Below are 20,703 nucleotides of genomic sequence, written 5' to 3' on the forward strand. Positions count from 1 at the left end.
TGAGAGGAGAGGGGGGCTGTCCCCAGACCCTGCCCAGACAGGAGCCACCAGAGAGGGGAATCAGACCAGGTCAACCCAAGGAAAGGTTTGGCTGGTACAGCCGGACCGCAGCACAGCCGTGCCAGCCCCACCCCCCACCGGGGGAGCTGTGTCAACCAGCCGCCCCCCTCCTCCGGGACAGCCGTGCCAGCCCCACCCCCACCGGGGGAGCTGTGTCAACCAGCCGCCCCCCTCCTTCGGGACAGCCGTGCCAGCCCCACCCCCACCAGGGGAGCTGTGTCAACCAGCCGCGCCCCCCTCTCACCCGGGACAGCTGTGCCAGCCCCACCCCCCACCGGGGGAGCCGTGTCAACCAGCCGCCCCCCCTCTCCCCCAGCACAGCCGTGCCAGCCCCACCCCCCACCGGGGGAGCCGTGTCAACCAGCCGCGCCCCCCTCTCCCCCCGCACAGCCGTGCCAGCCCCACCCCCCACCGGGGGAGCCGTGTCAACCAGCCGCCCCCCCTCCCCCCCCGCACATCCGTGCCAGCCCCACCCCCCACCGGGGGAGCCGTGTCAACCAGCCGCCCCCCCTCTCCCCCAGCACAGCCGTGCCAGCCCCACCCCCCACCGGGGGAGCTGTGTCAACCAGCCGCCCCCCGTCTCCCCTGGGACAGCCGTGCCAGCCCCACCCCCCCCCGGGGGAGCCGTGTCAACCAGCCGCCCCCCCTCTCCCCCAGCACAGCCGTGCCAGCCCCACCCCCCACCGGGGGAGCTGTGTCAACCAGCCGCCCCCCGTCTCCCCCGGGACAGCCGTGCCAGCCCCACCCCCCACCGGGGGAGCTGTGTCAACCAGCCGGCCCCCTCCCCCAGGACAGCCGTGCCAGCCCCACCCCCACCGGGGGAGCCGTGTCAACCAGCCGCCCCCCTCCCCCAGGACAGCCGTGCCAGCCCCACCCCCCACCGGGGGAGCCGTGTCAACCAGCCGCCCCCCTCCCCCAGGACAGCCGTGCCAGCCCCACCCCCACCGGGGGAGCCGTGTCAACCAGCCGCGCCCCCTCCTCCGGGACAGCCGTGCCAGCCCCACCCCCTACACCACCAAGAGAGCCCGTCAACCAGCTCCCCTCCCACCCCCAGCCAGGGGGGTGCTGGACTCTTACTCCGGGGAGCACTGGCAATGACGTCTTCCCCCCCAGGTTGATGGTTCGTCCGTCTCTGCAGATCAGCAAGTTCAGCCCGGGGGAGCCGGAGTCCCCCCCTGCCCAAGAGAGAAAGCGGGGTCAGAAGGAGGGTAAATGGGGGGCAGATGGAGCTACCACAAGGGGGCGGGAGCTAGATGAGGGGTCAGAGGGAGGGTAAATGGGGGTAGATGGGGGTACCATGAGGGGGTGGGGGTAAGACGGGGGTCGGAGGGAGGCTAGATGGGGCGACAGAGGGTAGGGGGTTAGTCGGGGGTCGGAGGGAGGGTAGATGGGAGGACAGAGGGTAGGGGTCAGAGGGAGGGTAGATGGGGGACAGAGGGTAGGGGTCAGACGGAGGTCAGAGGGAGGGTAGATGGGGCGACAGAGGGTAGGGGTCAGACGGGGGGTCCGTGGGAGGGCAGATGGGGGGACAGAGGATAGGGGTCAGACGGGGGTCGGAGGGAGGGTAGATGGGGGACAGAGGGTAGGGGTCAGACGGGGGTCGGAGGGAGGGTAGATGGGGCAACAGAGGATGGGGGTCAGACGGGGGTCGGAGGGAGGGTAGATGGGGGACAGAGGGTAGGGGTCAGACGGGGGTCAGAGGGAGGGTAGATGGGGGGACAGAGGGTAGGGGTCAGAGCGGGTTCAGAGGGAGGGTAGATGGGGGAAAGAGGGTAGGGGTCAGACGGGGGTCAGAGGGAGGGTAGATGGGGGACAGAGGGTAGGGGTCAGACGGGGGTCAGAGGGAGGGTAGATGGGGGACAGAGGGTAGGGGTCAGACGGGGGTCAGAGGGAGGGCAGATGGGGGACAGAGGGTAGGGGTCAGACGGGGGTCGGAGGGAGGGCAGATGGGGGACAGAGGGTAGGGGGTAAGACGGGGGTCGGAGGGAGGGTAGACGGGGGGACAGAGGGTAGGGGTCAGACGGGGGTCGGAGGGAGGGTAGACGGGGGGACAGAGGGTAGGGGTCAGACGGGGGTCGGAGGGAGGGTAGATGGGGGGACAGAGGGTAGGGGTCAGACGGGGGTCGGAGGGAGGGTAGATGGGGCAACAGAGGATGGGGGTCAGACGGGGGTCGGAGGGAGGGTAGATGGGGCAACAGAGGATGGGGGTCAGACGGGGGTCGGAGGGAGGGTAGATGGGGGACCGAGGGTAGGGGTCAGACAGGGGTCAGAGGGAGGGTAGATGGGGGACAGAGGGTAGGGGTCAGACGGGGGTCGGAGGGAGGGCAGATGGGGGACAGAGGGTAGGGGGTTAGACGGGGGTCAGAGGGAGGGCAGATGGGGCGACAGAGGGTAGGGGTCAGACGGGGGTCGGAGGGAGGGTAGACGGGGCGACAGAGGGTAGGGGTCAGACGGGGGTCGGAGGGAGGGTAGACGGGGGGACAGAGGGTAGGGGTAAGACGGGGGTCGTAGGGAGGGTAGACGGGGCAACAGAGGATGGGGGTCAGACGGGGGTCGGAGGGAGGGTAGATGGGGGAACTAGGGTAGTGGGAAGACCGGTCTCAGAAGGAGGGGAGGTGTGGGGACAGAGAGTAGGGGTCAGACGGGGGTCAGAGGGAGGGTAGATGGGGGACAGAGGGTAGGGGTCAGACGGGGGTCGGAGGGAGGGTAGAAGGGGGGACAGAGGGTAGGGGTCAGACGGGGGTCGGAGGGAGGGTAGACGGGGCCACAGAGGGTAGGGGTCAGACGGGGGTCGGAGGGAGGGTAGACGGGGGGACAGAGGGTAGGGGTCAGACGGGGGTCGGAGGGAGGGTAGACGGGGGGACAGAGGGTAGGGGTCAGACGGGGGTCGGAGGGAGGGTAGACGGGGGGACAGAGGGTAGGGGTCAGACGGGGGTCGGAGGGAGGGTAGACGGGGCGACAGAGGGTAGGGGTCAGACGGGGGTCGGAGGGAGGGTAGACGGGGCGACAGAGGGTAGGGGTCAGACGGGGGTCGGAGGGAGGGTAGACGGGGCGACAGAGTGTAGGGGTCAGACGGGGGTCGGAGGGAGGGTAGACGGGGGGACAGAGGGTAGGGGTCAGACGGGGGTCGGAGGGAGGGTAGACGGGGCAACAGAGGCTGGGGGTCAGACGGGGGTCGGAGGGAGGGTAGATGGGGACAGAGGGTAGGGGTCAGACGGGGGTCAGAGGGAGGGTAGATGGGGGGACAGAGAGTAGGGGTCAGACGGGGGTCAGAGGGAGGGTAGATGGGGGCACAGAGAGAAGGGGTCAGACGGGGGTCAGAGGGAGGGTAGATGGGGGAAAAAGGGTAGTGGGCACAAGGGCGGTAAGAGGGAGGGTAGATGGGGCCACAGAGGGTAGGGGTCAGACGGGGGTCAGAGGGAGGGTAGATGGGGGCACAGAGGGTAGGGGTCAGACGGGAGTCGGAGGGAGGGTAGATGGGGGCACAGAGGGTAGGGGTCAGACGGGGGTCGGAGGGAGGGTAGATGGGGCCACAGAGGGTAGGGGTCTGACGGGGGTCGGTGGGAGGGTAGATGGGGGCACAGAGGGTTGGGGTCAGACGGGGGTCAGAGGGAGGGTAGATGGGGGCACAGAGGGTAGGGGTCAGACGGGGGTCAGAGGGAGGGTAGATGGGGGCACAGAGGGTAGGGGTCAGACGGGGGTCGGAGGGAGGGTAGATGGGGCGACAGAGGGTAGGGGTCTGACGGGGGTCGGAGGGAGGTTAGATGGGGGCACCCGGGGTAGGGGTCAGACGGGGGTCAGAGGGAGGGTAGATTGGGGACAGAGGGTAGGGGTCAGACGGGGGTCGGAGGGAGGGCAGATGGGGGACAGAGGGTAGGGGGTTAGACGGGGGTCGGAGGGAGGGGAGACGGGGCGACAGAGGGTAGGGGTCAGACGGGGGTCGGAGGGAGGGACGACGGGGGGACAGAGGGTAGGGGTCAGACGGGGGTCGGAGGGAGGGTAGATGGGGGACAGAGGGTAGGGGTCAGACGGGGGTCGGAGGGAGGGTAGACGGGGCGACAGAGGGTAGGGGTCAGACGGGGGTCGGAGGGAGGGTAGACGGGGGGACAGAGGGTAGGGGACAGACGGGGTCGGAGGGAGGGTAGACGGGGGGACAGAGGGTAGGGGTCAGACGGGGGTCGGAGGGAGGGTAGATGGGGCGACAGAGGGTAGGGGTCAGACGGGGGTCGGAGGGAGGGTAGATGGGGGGACAGAGGGTAGGGGTCAGACGGGGGTCAGAGGGAGGGTAGATGGGGGGACAGAGGGTAGGGGTCAGACGGGGGGTCAGAGGGAGGGTAGATGGGGGACAGAGGGTAGGGGTCAGACGGGGGTCAGAGGGAGGGTAGATGGGGGGACAGAGGGTAGGGGTCAGAGGGAGGGTAGATGGGGGACAGAGGGTAGGGGTCAGACGGGGGTCGGAGGGAGGGTAGATGGGGGACAGAGGGTAGGGGTCAGTCGGCGGTCGGAGGGAGGGTAGATGGGGGGGACAGAGGGTAGGGGTCAGACGGGGGTCAGAGTGAGGGTAGATGGGGGGACAGAGGGTAGGGGTCAGACGGGGGTCGGAGGGAGGGTAGATGGGGGACAGAGGGTCGGGGTCAGACGGGGGTCAGAGGGAGGGTAGATGGGGCACAGATGGTGGGGGTCAGAAGGAGGGTAGATGGGGGGACAGAGGGTAGGGGTCAGACGGGGTCGGAGGGAGGGTAGATGGGGGACAGAGGGTAGGGGTCAGACGGGGGTCATAGGGAGGGTAGAATGGGGGACAGAGGGTAGGGGGTCAGACGGGGGTTCGGAGGGAGGGTAGATGGGGGGACAGAGGGTAGGGGTCAGACGGGGGTCGGAGGGAGGGTAGATGGGGGATAGAGGGTAGGGGACAGACGGGGGTCCGAGGGAGGGTAGATGGGGGGACAGAGGGTAGGGGGTCAGACGGGGGTGCGGAGGGAGGGTAGATGGGGGGACAGAGGGTAGGGGTCAGACGGGGGTCAGAGGGAGGGTAGATGGGGTGACAGAGGGTAGGGGTCAGACGGGGTCAGAGGGAGGGTAGATGGGGGGACAGAGGGTAGGGGTCAGAGGGGGGTGTTAGGGAGGGAAGATGGGGGTACAGCGGGGAGGCGTCAGACGGGGGTCAGAGGGAGGGTAGATGGGGGGACAGAGGGTAGGGGGTCAGACGGGGGGTCGGAGGGAGGGTAGATGGGGGGACAGAGGGTAGGGGTCAGACGAGGGGTCAGAGGGAGGGTAGATGGGGGGACAGAGGGTAGGAGTCAGATGGGGGTCGGAGGGAGGGTAGATGGGGGGACAGAGGGTAGGGGTCAGAAGGGGGTCGGAGGGAGGGTAGATGGGGGGACAGAGGGTAGGAGTCAGATGGGGGTCAGAGGGAGGGTAGATGGGGGGACAGAGGGTAGGAGTCAGATGGGGGTCAGAGGGAGGGTAGATGGGGGGACAGAGGGTAGGAGTCAGATGGGGGTCAGAGGGAGGGTAGATGGGCGACAGAGGGTAGGGGTCAGACGGGGGTCGGAGGGAGGGTAAATGGGGGTCAGAGGGTAGGGGTCAGACGGGGGTCGGAGGGAGGGTAGATGGGGGGACAGAGGGTAGGTGTCAGACGGGGGTCGGAGGGAGGGTAGATGGGGGGACAGAGGGTAGCTCAAGAGCAGGAAGGTCTCACTGGTCAGGAAAATCTCTCTGAGGAGCAGATGAAAGTGGCTGGTCGGGTGGGAGCCGGAGCTGAGGAAGGAAAGGGGAGATTTGTGATGGGTGATGGATCGGTGGCTAGTGCAGCTTGTAAAAGTGAACCTGAAATGGGTAACTGTGATTTGCTGGCAGTAGCTCCGTGTAGTGAGAAGAGCAGCCGTGTGTCTGTGGGGAGTGGCCATGTGCCTGACAGGGGAAGTTTGGAGGAGCCTAGGCAGCCGTGTGAGCTGGTGGCTTTGTCTAGTCAGCAGTTTGGGAAGACAAGGACAGTGGAAGATGAGTGTCCCTGTCCCTTACCTGTGTCCTGTGTGGAGAAATGTGACAGTGAAGGGAATGTGCCTGTGTCTGTCAGGGGTATTGACTTGCCTATGGGGGGAGCTACCTCGGTCTCCAAGCAGTTGTCTATGAACAGCCCTGTGTGCTGGGACCAGGGAAATGAGATCCTGAGCTGTGTGTCTGGTAGAGGAGAATGTGTCTCCGGCTCTTCTGTGTCTGTGGAGCAGACAGAAGGGGCCTTTCAGCCTGGGAGGGTGGAGAATAGTGCAGTTGTCTCAGAGTGGGTTCTGGATTCAACTAAAGCCCAGGAAGGGAATGGTCCTAAGTTTGGGTCTGCTGGGGAGAATGGCCCTGTGACTAGGTTGCATCCAGTTAGTGTCTTAGCAAAATCCGAGAGACCAAACAATCCTGGATGTTTGTAGTTTGCCAGTTGCTAGTGTATGGTTGGAAAAGGGTGTAGCAGCTCTATCTGCTCAGGGTCATACCCTAGCCAGGGCACAAGGAGAGCAGAAAGGTGATTTGATTGTGTTACCTACTGACAGTTTGACAACTTGCAGCAAGAAGGAAAAGATTCCTGAGCTTGTGTGTGGCGAAGGGAAGGAGAATGATTCTAACCTGTTATCTAGTGAGTCTAGGAGTTTGCCTGGAAGGGGATTGTGTAGGAATCTGCCTGATGGGCCAGAGGTGATTCTGGATGTAAGTGAGACCCAGAAAGAGTCTGTGCTGGCTCAGGGAACTGTTCCTTTAGAGCGAGCCCTGGGTGAGAAGGGTGAGGGCAGAATTTCTGAGAGGGGGGAACTGCTGCTTTAAAAAGCTCCTGGGGAAAGGAATCCTCATGGTAACCTGTGCAAGCAGTTTACTGCAGCTGAAGGATGTGAAAGTGATTTGATCAAGGAAGTTTCATAGAATCATAGAATCATAGAATTCAAGATCAGAAAGGACCATTATGATCATCTAGTCTGACCTCCTGCAAGATGCAGGCCACATAAGCCGATCCATCCACTCCTTTAGCAAACGACCCCTGCCCCATGCTTCGGAGGAAGGCGAAAAACCTCCAGGGCCACTGCCAATCTACCCTGGAGGAAAATTCCTTCCCGACCCCAAATATGGCGGTCAGCTGAACCCCGAGCATGCGGGCAAGACTCTCCAGCCATACCCAGTTCCTACCAGCCAGAAATGTTCTGTTGTGAATGGATCCACTGACTTTCCTTTTGAGAGATCCAGTGTGAGTAGCTCTGAGAAGGTCTCAGATGGAGTAGAAGCTGTTAAGGAAGTTGAGCAGCCCTATAACCACGTGGCTGTGTGTGGCCAGCTTGTTGGGAAGACAATGGTGTTGGGACAGGACTGTCTCCAGGCTGATTCTGGGAGGGAGCAGTCTGTGCTTCAGGGGCTGAGGACAGAGTTGGTTACTGGTGTTTCAGAGCAGAACAGTTTTATGGCTGAATGCTTGAGGATGCAGGGGAGAGCAAGCAAACGCTCACCCTCAGACCCTCTGGATTTGTGTGGTATCTCTGTAAGACAGAGTCCAGCCTTGGAATTGGTAGCAGCTAAGAAGTTAAACGCTAGTGTCTATGTTAATGCAAATTACCTGGCTGGCAGGGAGAAGAAAGACTTGCTAATAGCTGTTAGCACAGAGAGCCCACCCCATCAGCCAGTGACTTCTGTTAAGCAAGAGAAATCAGGTTTAATCCTTCAGGACAAGGAGGAAAAAGAAAATTTGATTTTGCAAAGGGAAGCCGCAGGTTAACCCTAAAATGCCCAAACCCCAATGGTATTGAGCCAAAGGTGTGGAATGACAAAAAATGATTGTAGATGGACACTTGCAATGAATTTATGTTATTGCCGATGGTGATTTTAATGTGTTGCTATTACCAAGAACTGTAAGAATGTACAATGTGCCTAATCTTCTGTGAGGAGGTACGCTAAGTGCTGCATTGGGGGGCTGTGTTGGTGAGTATCTGAGCATCTGTTGCAGGGGACAGTTGGTCAGTTGGACGTGCACTTGATTGTTTGTTTGAAAAGTGTGAATTGGGAGGCTTTGTTCCAGGTGGACCTTGAGTGGGCCTGACTGCTATAAAAAGGCAGTCAGCAGCAAACCAGCTGAGCAGCGAACAGCAGAGGCTAACAGAGGGAGTTTGCCTGGGGAGAGCCCACTGAGGCTTTCATCTTGCGGGCTTCTATAAGTTGCTGCAACAGCTGAGGAAGCTCTTAGAAGGAAGAAATTATGGAAGGTGAGCGTATCACCTTTATCAAAGAGGCTGATAAAGGAGGTGCTGTTGTCATCATGAACAGGTCTGACTGCCAAAAAAAGAGGCTGCCAGACAACTCTCCAATACCAAATTCTACAGGCTACTTCCCTCAGATCCCACTGAGGAATACACTAAGAAACTGCACCGTCTACTCAGGACACTCCCTACACCAACACCGGAACAAATCAACACACCCTTAGAGCCCCGACCAGGGTTATTCTATCTACTACCCAAGATCCACAAACCCGGAAATCCCGGACCCCCCATCATCTCTGGCATTGGCACTCTCACTGAAGGACTGTCTGGATATGTGAACTCTCTACTCAGACCCTAAGCCACCAGCACTCCCAGCTATCTCCGTGACACCACTGATTTCCTGAGGAAACTACAATGCATTGGTGACCTTCCAGAAAACACCATCCTAGCCACCATGGATGTAGAGGCTCTCTACACAAACACCCCACACACTGATGGAATACAAGCTGTCAGGAACAGTATCCCTGATGATGCCACAGCACAACTGGTTGCTGAGCTCTGTGCCTTTAATCCTCACACACAACTTTTTCAAATTTGGTGACAATATATACCTCCAGATCAGTGGCACCGCTATGGGCACCCACATAGCCCCACAATATGCCAACATTTTTATGGCTGACCTGGAACAACGCTTCCTCAGCTCTCATCCACTCACGCCCCTTCTCTACCTACGCTACATTGATGACATCTTCATCATCTGGACCCATGGGAAGGAGACTCTGGAAAAATTCCACCACGATTTCAACAGCTTCCACCCCACCATCAACCTCAGCCTGGACCAATCTACACGAGAGGTCCACTTCCTAGACACCACGGTGCCAATGAGTGATGGTCACATTACCACCACACTATACCGAAAACCTACCGACCGCTATGCCTACCTTCATGCCTCCAGCTTCCATCCCGGGCACACCACACGATCCATTGTCTACAGCCAAGCACTGAGGTACAACCACATCTGCCCTAACCCCGCAGACAGAGACCAACACCTAGAAAATCTCCACCAAGCATTCTCAAAATTACAGTACCAGCATGAGGAAATAAGGAAACAGATCAACAGAGCCAGACGTGTACCCAGAAGCCTCCTACTGCAAGACAAACCCAAGAAAGAAACCAACAGGACTCCACTGGCCATCACATACAGTCCCCAGCTAAAACCCCTCCAACGCATCATCAGGGATCTACAACCCATCCTGGACAATGATCCCACACTTTCACAGGCCTTGGGTGGCAGGCCAGTCCTCGCCCACAGACAACCTGCCAACCTGAAGCATATTCTCACCAGTAACTGCACACCGCACCATAGTAACTCTAGCTCAGGAACCAATCCATGCAACAAACCTCGATGCCAACTCTGCCCACATATCTACACCAGTGACACCATCACAGGACCTAACCAGATCAGCCACACCATCACCAGTTCATTCACCTGCACGTCCACCAATGTAATATATGCCATCACATGCCAGCAATGCCCCTCTGCTATGTACATCGGCCAAACTGGACAGTCTCTAAGGAAAAGGATAAATGGACACAAATCAGATATTAGGAATGGCAATATACAAAAACCTGTAGGAGAACACTTCAACCTCCCTGGCCACACAATAGCAGATCTTAAGGTGGCCATCCTACAGCAAAAAAACTTCAGGACCAGACTTCAAAGAGAAACTGCTGAGCTCCAGTTCATCTGCAAATTTGATACCATCATCTCAGGATTAAACAAAGACTGTGAATGGCTTGCCAACTACAAAAACAGTTTTTCCTCCCTTGGTTTTCACACCTCAACTGCTAGAACAGGGCCTCATCCTCCCTGATTGAGCTAACCTCGTTATCTCTAGCCTGCTTCTTGCTTGCATATATATACCTGCCCCTGGAAATTTCCACTACATGCATCCGACGAAGTGGGTATTCACCCACGATAGCTCATGCTCCAAAACGTCTGTTAGTCTATAAGGTGCCACAGGACTCTTTGCTGCTTTTACAGATCCAGACTAACACGGCGACCCCTCTGATACTATTCAGCTGTTGTAACCTGCACAGGTTGTGCCATGTTTGTCTTTCTTCCACAGGACAGAAGCGACTTTGTACAAAGTGAAAACTGGTCTCCATATTGGAAGAGAAGGTTCGAGGTCTGGAGCAACAAATATGGACCCTGCATTGCACACAAGAAAATTAAGATTTCCTGGACAGACGTCAGGATATGCTTCTACGGGCACAACATCCTGAAGAATCGGAGCAGGCTGTGCAGAGGGGAGAGGGGGACAGTGAAGAAATTTGGCAGCATGTGACCTACAGAAGAAGAAAGAAGAGCATCCATGTACCAGCAATGGAGATACAGATGAGCAACCGTTTTCATGTTCTTTCCACAGCTACTAATGCGGAGAGTGGACTAGATGATACATCTGAGAGAAGGGAGCAGAAGGAGACTCCACCAATTGGAAGGCACGAGATGCACTGTCCTAGGGACGGGGGTTCCACGACCACCGCTCCCAAGAGAAGGAGGAGGGTGGTGGTGGTTGGGGACATCCTCCTCAGGGGGACTCAGTCTTCTATCTGCCGCCCCGACTGAGAAAACAGGGAGGTGTGCTGCTTGCCGGGAGCTAGGATTCACGATGTGACGGAGAGACTGCCGAGACTCATCAAGCCCTCGGATCGCTACCCCTTCCTGCTTCTCCACGTGGGCACCAATGATACTGCCAAGAATGACCTTGAGCGTATCACTGCAGACTACGTGGCTCTGGGAAGAAGGATAAAGGAGTTTGAGGCGCAAGTGGTGTTCTCGTCCATCCTCCCTGTGCAGGGAAAAGGCCAGGGTAGAGATCGTCAAATTGTGGAAATCAACGAATGGCTACGCAGGTGGTGTCGGAGAGAAGCTTTGGATTCCTCGACAATAGGATGGTGTTCCAAGAAGGAGGAGTGCTAGGCAGAGACGGGCTCCACCTCACAGAGAGAGGGAAGAGCATCTTTGCAAGCAGGCTGGCTAACCTAGTGAGGAGGGCTTTGAACTAGGTTCACAGGGGGAAGGAGACCAAAGCCCTGAGGTAAGAGGGGAAATGGGATACCGGGAGGAAGCACGAGCAGGAGAGAGCAAGAGGGGAGGACTCCTGTCTCAGACTGAGAAAGCAGGAGAATCAGCGAGTTATTTTAAGTGCCTAGACACAAATGCAAGAAGCCTGGGAAATAAGCAGGGAGAACTGGAAGTCCTGGCACAGTCAAGGAACTATGATGTGATTGGAACAACAGAGACTTGGTGGGATAACTCACATGACTGGAGCACTGTCAGGGATGGATATAAACTGTTCAGGAAGGACAGGCAGGGCAGAAAAGGTGGGGGAGTTGCATTGTATGTAAGAGAGCAGTATGACTGCTCAGAGCTCCGGTATGAAACTGCAGAAAAACCTGAGAGTCTCTGGATTAAGTTTAGAAGCGTGAGCAACAAAGGTGATGTGGTGGGAGTCTGCTATAGACCACCAGACCAGGGGGATGAGGTGGACGAGGCTTTCTTCTGGCAAGTGGCAGAAGTTACTAGATCACAGGCCCTGGTTCTCATGGGAGACTTCAATCACCCTGATATCTGCTGGGAGAGCAATACAGCGGTGCACAGACAATCCAGGAAGTTTTTGTAAAGTGTAGGGGACAATTTCCTGGTGCAAGTGCTGGAGGAACCAACTAGGGGCAGAGCTGTTCTTGACCTGCTGCTCACAAACAGAGAAGAGTTAGTAGGGGAAGCAAAAGTGGATGGGAACCTGGGAGGCAGTGCCCATGAGATGGTCGAGTTCAGGATCCTGATACAAGGAAGAAAGGAGAGCAGCAGAATACAGACCCTGGACTTCAGAAAAGCAGACTGACTCCCTCAGGGAACTGATAGGCAGGATCCCCTGGGAAAATAAAATAACGGGGAAAGAAGTCCAGGAGAGCTGGCTGTATTTTAAAGAATCCTTATTGAAGTTGTAGGAACAAACCATCCCGATGTGTAGGAAGAATAGTAAATATGGCAGGCGACCAGCTTGGCTTAACAGTGAAATCCTTGCTAATCTTAAACGCAAAAAAGAAGCTTACAAGAAGTGGAAGCTTGGACAAATGACCAGGGAGGAGTATAAAAATATTGCTCAGGCATGCAGGAGTGAAATCAGGAAGGCCAAATCACACTTGGAGTTGCAGCTAGCAAGAGATGTTAAGAGTAACAAGAAGGGTTTCTTCAGGTATGTTAGCAACAAGAAGAAAGTCAAGGAAAGTGTGGGCCCCTTACTGAATGAGGGAGGCAACCTAGTGACAGAGGATGTGGAAAAAGCTAACGTACTCAATGCTTTTTTTGCCTCTGTCTTCACAAACAAGGTCAGCTCCCAGACTGCTGCACTGGGCAGCACAGCATGGGGAGGTGACCAGCTCTCTGTGGAGAAAGAAGTGGTTCGGGAGTATTTAGAAAAACTGGACGAGCACAAGTCCATGCCAGTATTCTTGCCAGCAAGTTAAAGAAGTATGGGCTGGATGAATGGACGGTAAGGTGGATAGAAAACTGGCTAGATGGTCGGGCTCAATGGGTAGTGATCAATGGCTCCATGTCTAGTTGGCAGCCGGTATCAAGTGGAGTGCCCCAAGGGTCGGTGCTGGGGCCGGTTTTGTTCAATATCTTCATTAACAATCTGGAGGATGGTGTGGACTGCACCCTTAGCAAGTTTGCAGATGACACTAAACTGGGAGGAGGGGTAGATACGCTGGAGGGTAGGGATAGGATACAGACAAATTAGACAAATTAGAGGACTGGGCCAAAAGAAACCTGATGAGGTTCAACAAGGACAAGTGCAGAGTCCTGCACTTAGGACGGAAGAATCCCATGCACTGCTACAGACTAGGGACCGAATGGCTAGGAAGCAGTTCTGCAGAAAAGGACCTAGTGCAGGCCTGCACAACTCGTAAAGCGGCGAGTTTCTTTACTCCAAAGAAAACAGCTGAGGGCCGAAACCCCCCAGCCCCACGGAAACACCCCCCCCCTCAGCACCTCCTGGCCCTGCGGAAACACCCTGCCCCAGCACCGCCCAGCCCTGCAGAAACAAACCCTCCTTCCCCAGCGACGCCCCACCAAAACAGCTGTGGGCCAAAAAGGAAGGTTGGGGGTGGGGAGGTGATACTTGATTTCAAATCAACCAGGGGCTCCCAGCTGAAGAGGTGGCTGGGAGCCCTCAGGGGCAAATTAAAGGGCCCAGGGCTCCGGCGGCTGGGGGAACCTGGAGCTTTGCGGGGCTGGAGCAGGGATTTAAAGGGCCCAGAGCTCCTGCCGCTGAGGGGAGCCCAAGCCCTTTAAATCCCAGCCCCAGCCTATCTGCTGGAGCCGCGGCTGGGATTCAAAGTGCTCTGGGCTGCCTGCAGCTGCGGGGAGCCCTGAGCCCTTTAAATCTCAGCCGCCGCCGGGAATCTCTGCGGGCAGCCCAGAGCCCTTTGATTCCCGGCTGCGGGCAGCTCAGAGCCTTTTGAATCCCGGCCGCGGCTGGGATTTAAAGGGCTCTGGGCTCCCCGTCGCTGCCGGCAGCCCAGAGCCTTTTGATTCCCGGCCGCGGCTGGGAGTTAAAGAGCTTTGGGCTCCCCGAGGCTGCGGGCAGCCCAGAGCCCTTTGATTCCTGGCGGTGGGCCGCACAGTGAGCCTCCGCGGGCCGCATGCAGCCCGCGGGCTGTATGTTGTGCAGGCCTGACCTAGGGGTTACAGTGGACGAGAAGCTGGATATGAGTCGACAGTGTGCCCGCACTGCCAAGAAGGCTAACGGCATTTTGGGCTGTATAAGTAGCGGCATTGTCAGCAGATCGAGGGACATGATCGTTCCCCTCTATTAAGCACTGGTGAGGCCTCATCTGGAGTAGTGTGTCCAGTTTTGGGGCCCACACTACAAGAAGGATGTGGAAAAATTGGAAAGAGTCCAGCGGAGGGAAACAAAAATGATTAGTAAAAGCAGCAAAGAGTCCTGTGGCACCTTATAGACTAACAGACGTATTGGAGCATGAGCTTTCGTGGGTGAATACCCACTTCGTCGGATGAATGTCAAATTATTAGGGGGCTGGAGCACGTGACTTATGAGGAGAGGCTGAGGGAACTGGGATTGTTTAGTCTGCAGAAGAGAAGAATGAGGGGGGATTTGATAGCTGCTTTCAACTACCTGAAAGGGGGTTCCAAAGAGGATGCATCTAGACTGTTCTCAGTGGTACCCGATGACAGAACAAGGAGTAATGGTCTCAAGTTGCAGTGGGAGAGGTTTAGGTTGGATATTAGGAAACACTATTTCACTAGGAGGGTGGTGAAGCACTGGAGTGGGTTCCCTAGGGAGATGGTGGAATCTCCTTCCTTAGAGGTTTTTAAGGTCAGGCTTGACAAAGCCCTGGCTGGGATGATTTAGTTGGGAATTGGTCCTGCTTTGAGCAGGGGGTTGGACTAGATACCTCCTGAGGTCCCTTCCAACCCTGATATTCTATGATTCTATAGTTCTGGAAAATCCCTTGAACACGTTGAAAGGGATACATGAAAACACACTTTATGTTAGAAGGCCTTGTAATGCTGATGTTTCACAGTTAGTGCCTGTAAACAGTCTTGGAACTTTTCACAGGGGAAAAGATATTCCAGACCTGATGTGCTGTATGAAAAGGGAAACTGAGGCACACTACCATATTGCTTGCATGGCTAAATGCCAAGATTCCTGTACTATGGACAACATTAGTGCAGTGAAACCCCACTATAATGCGATGTTTGGGTTCCAAAAACGTCCATCGCGCTAAATGCGGGTCACGGTATAGCAGGGTTTCAAACCAGTCAGTCTGTCAGTGGTCCCCAACGCGGTGCATTGATGTGCGCCGCCTAGTGCCCCGCAGGGGAGAGGAGCCGCGGCCCCGCCTGCCGGGGACAGAGAACTCCAGGGCTGCGGGCGCCGGTGCTCTGTCCCCAGCAGGCGCGGGCTGCAGCTTCTCTCCCCTGCCATGGTGTTGGGGACCGCTGGTACAGTGCTGTATTGTGCCTTAAAGGGAAGCCAACCTCTGATCGCGTTATATGCGATTTTGCATTATGGTGGGGCGCGTTATTGCGAGGTTTGACGGTATCTACATTGACTTGATGTTAATTGGGTTCCAAACATTGGCCAGAGCTTGTATGGATAAAGTAGCTCTGTTCTGTAGCTCTTGGCAATATCACGTGAGACATACAGGGACCATGCTGCAAGAGCAGATCCAATCAGCCATTGTTCTAACCAAGTTTTACCTTGAGTTTGTAAAGAGATTCAATCATGTTATTGAACATGGCTTTGATAAACCATTTCTGTTATACACTGGTACGGCCTCTAACCCAACACTAGCTGTAGTGAGACAGAACCCAGGATGGGGAGCTCTTGGGATGCAGTCAGCGATGTTTGTGTCCATCCCTTCCTGTATCAATTTTGCATTGGGGGTGTGACGTTATTGATATAATCTGGGACCATATAAGAACATGGTTGCAACCAAGGTCCCGTAGCGGCATCAAATCTTATGTAAAGGGGGTCATATAAGGTGTCTAAGACCAGGTTATGGGTTGCTGGTTATGATTATGGTCTCTATATGCAGGTGTCATTTTTGTAGTTGAAGTTATGAATATTGGCTCTGTCCTGTCTGTATTCAAACTTGTGCTGTGCTTCTGGGAAACCTCCCAGACAAGTTGGTGTTAGCTCTGCCTAGCCTGCTTGATGGCCCATTAAGGACCATCAGCTACACAACTGACCCATGGAGAGAAGGCAGACACGCCTTGTGACTCAGCAAAGTGCAGGGACTTGCCCATGTGACTCCAGACTCCATTTTGCTGTAATTTTCCACAGTAAGAACAAAGAGGTTCTTACACCTGGGAAAAGCCTATAAAAGGCTGATGCCTCATCTCCATCTTGTCTTCAATCCTGCTTCTGACCTCTGGAGGGACTTTGTTCAGAGTTTCAGTTTGTAGCAAAGGACTGATGACCCATCCCAGCAGGAGATGTACACCAGAGACTTGATTCTGAACTTGCAGTTTATTTCATCACTGCTACAAGCCTGAACCAAGAACTTTGCCATTACTGTATGTAATTGATTCCATTTAACCAATTCTAACTCCCATCTCTATCTTTTTCCTTTTATGAATAAACCTTTAGATTTTAGATTCTAAAGGATTGGCAACAGCGTGATTTGTGGGTAAGATCTAATTTGTGTATTGACCTGGGTCTGTGGCTTGGTCCTTTGGGATCGAGAGAACCGTTTTCTTGTATTGGGGTGTTGGTTTTCATAACCATTCATCCCCAGGATGAGTGCACTGGTGGTGATACTGGGAGACTGGAGTGTCTAAGGGAATTGCTTGTGTGACTTGTGGTTAGCCAGTGGGGTGAGACCAAAGTCCTCTCTGGCTGGCTGGTTTGAATCATAGAATCTCAGGGTTGGAAGGGACCTCAGGAGGTATCTAGTCCAACCCCCTGCTCAAAGCAGGACCAAACCCAACTAAATCATCCCAGCCAGGGCTTTGTCAAGCCTGACCTTAAAAACCTCTAAGGAAGGAGATTCCACCCCCTCCCTAGGTAACCCATTCCAGTGCTTCACCACCCTACTAGTGAAAAAGTTTTTCCTAATGTCCAACCTAAACCTCCCCCTCTGCAACTTGAGACCATTGCTCCTTGTTCTGTCATCTTCTACCACTGAGAACAGTCTAGATCCATCCTCTTTGGAACCCCCTTTCAGGGAGTTGAAAGCAGCTATCAAATCCCCCCTCATTCTTCTCTTCTGCAGGCTAAACAATCTCAGTTCCCTCAGCCTCTCCTCATAAGTCATGTGCTCCAGCCCCCTAATCATTTTTGTTGCCCTCCGCTGGACTCTCTCCAATTTATCCACATCCTTCTTGTAGTGTGGGGCCCAAAACTGGACACACTACTCCAGATGAGGCCTCACCAGTGCTGAGTAGAGGGGAATGATCACACCCCTTATCTGCTGGAAATGCCCCTACTTATACAACCCAAAATGCCATTAGCCTTCTTGGCAACAAGGGCACACTGTTGACTCATATTCAGCTTCTCGTCCACCGTAACCCCTAAGTCCTTTTCTGCAGAACTGCTGCCCAGCCATTCAGTCCCTAGTCTGTAGCAGTGCATGGGATTCTTCCGTCCTAAGTGCAGGACTCTGCACTTGTCCTTGTTGAACCTCATCATATTTCTTTTGGCCCAAACCTCTAATTTGTCTAGGTCCCTCTGTATCCTATCCCTACCCTCCAGCGTATCTACCACTCCTCCCAGTTTAGTGTCATCTGCAAACTTGCTAAGGGTGCAGTCCACACCATCCTCCAGATCGTTAATGAAGACATTGAACAAAACCGGCCCCAGCACCGACCCTTGGGGCACTCCACTTGATACCGGCTGCCAACTAGACATGGAACCATTGATCACTACCCGTTGAGCCCGACCATCTAGCCAGTTTTCTATCCACCTTACCGTCCATTCATCCAGCCCATACTTCTTTAACTTGCTGGCAAGAATACTGTGGGAGACCATATCAAAAGCTTTGCTAAAGTCCAGAAATAGCACATCCACTGCTTTCCCCTCATCCACAGAGCCGGTTATCTCATCATAGAAGGCAATTAGGTTAGTCAGGCATGACTTGCCCTTGGTGAATCCATGCTGACTGTTCCTGGTCACTTTCCCCTCCTTTAAGTGGTTCAGGATTGATTCCTTGAGGACCTGTTCCATGATTTTTCCAGGGACTGAGGTGAGACTGTCTGGCCTGTAGTTCCCTGGATCTTCCTTCTTCCCTTTTTTAAAGATGGGCACTACATTAGCTTTTTTCCAGTCATCCGGGACCTCCCCCGATCGCCATGATTTTTCAAAGATAATGGCCAATGGCTCTGCAATCTCATCGGCCAACTCCTTTAGCACCCTTGGATGCAGTGCATCCGGCCCCATGGACTTGTGCTCGTCCAGCTTTCCTAAATAGCCCCGAACTACTTCTTTCTCCACAATTTGCTTTGCCTTAGAGGTGGAAAAACCCCAGCCTGGGGTTGTAACTGCCCTGTTTAAGCGATTGGTCCTGAATTGGCACTCTCAGTTGGGTCCCACCAGAACCGCATCATCACAGGGTTAGATGGGGGTCAGAGGGAGGGTAGATGGGGTGACAGAGGGTAGGGGGTTAGATGGGGGCTCAGAGGGAGGATCAAATGGGGGACAGCTGGGGCTACCACGAAGATCTGGGCAGTGAGAGTGCAGGGATGGGGAGGGGAGGGGCTGGGGGGCTGGGACACAGGGCCGGACCATGGCGGGTGCTCACCGTACAGGCCATAGGGGCGGAAGGCCCGGCGGTCGCTCAGCACCGACAGCACCACCTCCTCGCGGAACAGCAGCTCCCGGATCACCCCGTCCCCGCCCCGGAACCGCCCGCTGCCCCCGCTGCCCCGGCACAGCTCGAAGCAGCGCAGGATCACTGGGTACCTGGGGGGGAAGGGAGCATCACTGGGGAGATGGGTGACCCCCCCCCACTGGCAGGGCACCCTCCACCCCGTCCCACCGCACACACTGCCACTGCCCGAGCAGAGGGCAAGGAGACCCTGGGCCCCACAGCCGGCTCAGCCCCCCCAGCCAGAGGTTACAGGGGCTGAGCACACTAAACCCTGGGGGCCCATTGGCTCGGTGGGGGCCCCTAAAGAGCTGGGGTTACCCCAAAGGTCTTGGGAGTCCTGGCTGCTGCCACTCCCACACCAAGGGACCTCCCACTCCATCCAGTCCCCGCTCCAGGCCCTTCTCCCAGACTCCCTGCCCCATGTCCCCCAAGGAGGTTGGCCCTAGCCGAGAGCCCTGCAAAGACGGGGTGCTCCCCGTAGGGCCCCAGACCCACGCCCACCGTTTCTCCAGGATCTCGGGGTCAGTGATGCGGGTGTTGGTCATGTGGGTGTGCACCCCGCTGCGCCCATGCCAGTGGGGCCCGGCCCCCGCGCCACCCGCCACCGTCTCGTAGTAGCCAAAGTCCTCGTTCCCAAACGTGACGTTGTTCATGCAGCCCTGGAGCAAGGGGATGAGAGATGGAGGGAGAGCCGGCCCCGGGGTCCCCCGACGGGAGAGCCGGCCCCGGGGTCCCCCCGACGGGAGAGCCGGCCCCAGGGTCCCCGCGACGGGAGAGCCGGCCCCGGGGTCCCCCCGACGGGAGAGCCGGCCCCGGGGTTCCCCCGACGGGAGAGCCGGCCCCAGACCCCCCGACGGGAGAGCCGGCCCCGGGGTCCCCCCGACGGGAGAGCCGGCCCCGGGGTTCCCCCGACGGGAGAGCCGGCCCCAGACCCCCCGACGGGAGAGCCGGCCCCGTGGTCCCCCCGACGGGAGAGCCGGCCCCGGGGTCCGCCCGACGGGAGAGCCGGCCCCAGACCCCCTGACGGGAGAGCCGGCCCCGGGGTCCCCCCGACGGGAGAGCCGGCCCCGCCCTGTACCAAGCAGCCCCCTGCCATGGGGTCCCGGATCTGAGGAGATTCAGTCCCAGCCCCATGCCAGGCCCTGGCCCAGCCCCAGCCAGGGCAGTTGGAGGGGGCACGGCCCCACCCCAAGGGGTGCCCAGCCCCAGCCTGCGGGATGCCTCCAGCTGCCTGGGCCCGTTCAGCAGGGAACTCCCCTGGGCTGGGCCCAGCTCCACGGCCGCCCGTGCCCTTCGCCCGCAGGCTGGAGGAATCGCCAGGCCCCATGTGCCTGTGTCCTAGCCCCCGCCAGGGAGAGCCCCAGGGCCCAGCTCCACGGCCGCCCCCCCCACACCCCCCGCTCTCACCTGGGAGGCAGCGCAGGCCCCGAAGGCCCTGAAGATCACGTCCACCACCCTCTGCGAGGTCAGCACGTTGCCCCCCACCACGGCAGCCTCCGGGGAGGGGTCCAGGATGGAGCCCTTGGGAATGAGAACCTGCACCGGGGCCAGGCAGCCCTGCCGTGGGGGAGAGGGCGTCAGGCTGCCCGAGCACCCCCGCCCCCCTGCCCTCCGCCAAGCCGGGGCTCCAGGCCAGGGCACAGCCACAGGGGGCACAGAGCGGGTGAACAGCTCCCAGCGCCCTGCGCCAGCCCCAGCCCCACCCAGAGACCTCAGCGCCCAGCCCCCTGTGCCAGCCCCTGCCCCACCCAGAGACCTCAGCTCCCAGTGCCCTGTGCCAGCCCCTACCCCACCCAGAGACCTCAGCTCCCTGCGCCAGCCCCTGCCCCACCCAGAGACCTCAGCGCCCAGCCCCCTGCGCCAGCCCCAGCCCCACCCAGAGACCTCAGCTCCCAGTGCCCTGTGCCAGCCCCTACCCCACCCAGAGACCTCAGCTCCCTGCGCCAGCCCCTGCCCCACCCAGAGACCTCAGCGCCCAGCCCCCTGTGCCAGCCCCAGCCCCACCCAGAGACCT

The 20,703-nt window shown here is 57.5% G+C and overlaps 1 protein-coding gene across 1 annotated transcript in view; it reads right to left on the bottom strand.

The window, feature by feature from the left end:
* Positions 1-20,703, bottom strand: part of OPLAH (5-oxoprolinase, ATP-hydrolysing) — a 53,634-nt gene that overhangs the window by 1,016 nt on the left and 31,915 nt on the right. The window contains exons 22-25 of the mRNA XM_045004808.1: positions 20,097-20,246; positions 19,191-19,348; positions 18,621-18,781; positions 1,138-1,235 (exon numbers count right to left, since the gene is read on the bottom strand). Coding sequence (XP_044860743.1) covers positions 1,138-1,235; positions 18,621-18,781; positions 19,191-19,348; positions 20,097-20,246 — 567 coding nt within the window. The remainder of the gene's footprint in view (positions 1-1,137; positions 1,236-18,620; positions 18,782-19,190; positions 19,349-20,096; positions 20,247-20,703) is intronic.

Source organism: Mauremys mutica, chromosome 2 (assembly GCF_020497125.1).
Source record: "Mauremys mutica isolate MM-2020 ecotype Southern chromosome 2, ASM2049712v1, whole genome shotgun sequence".
NCBI classification, from domain to species: domain Eukaryota; kingdom Metazoa; phylum Chordata; order Testudines; family Geoemydidae; genus Mauremys; species Mauremys mutica.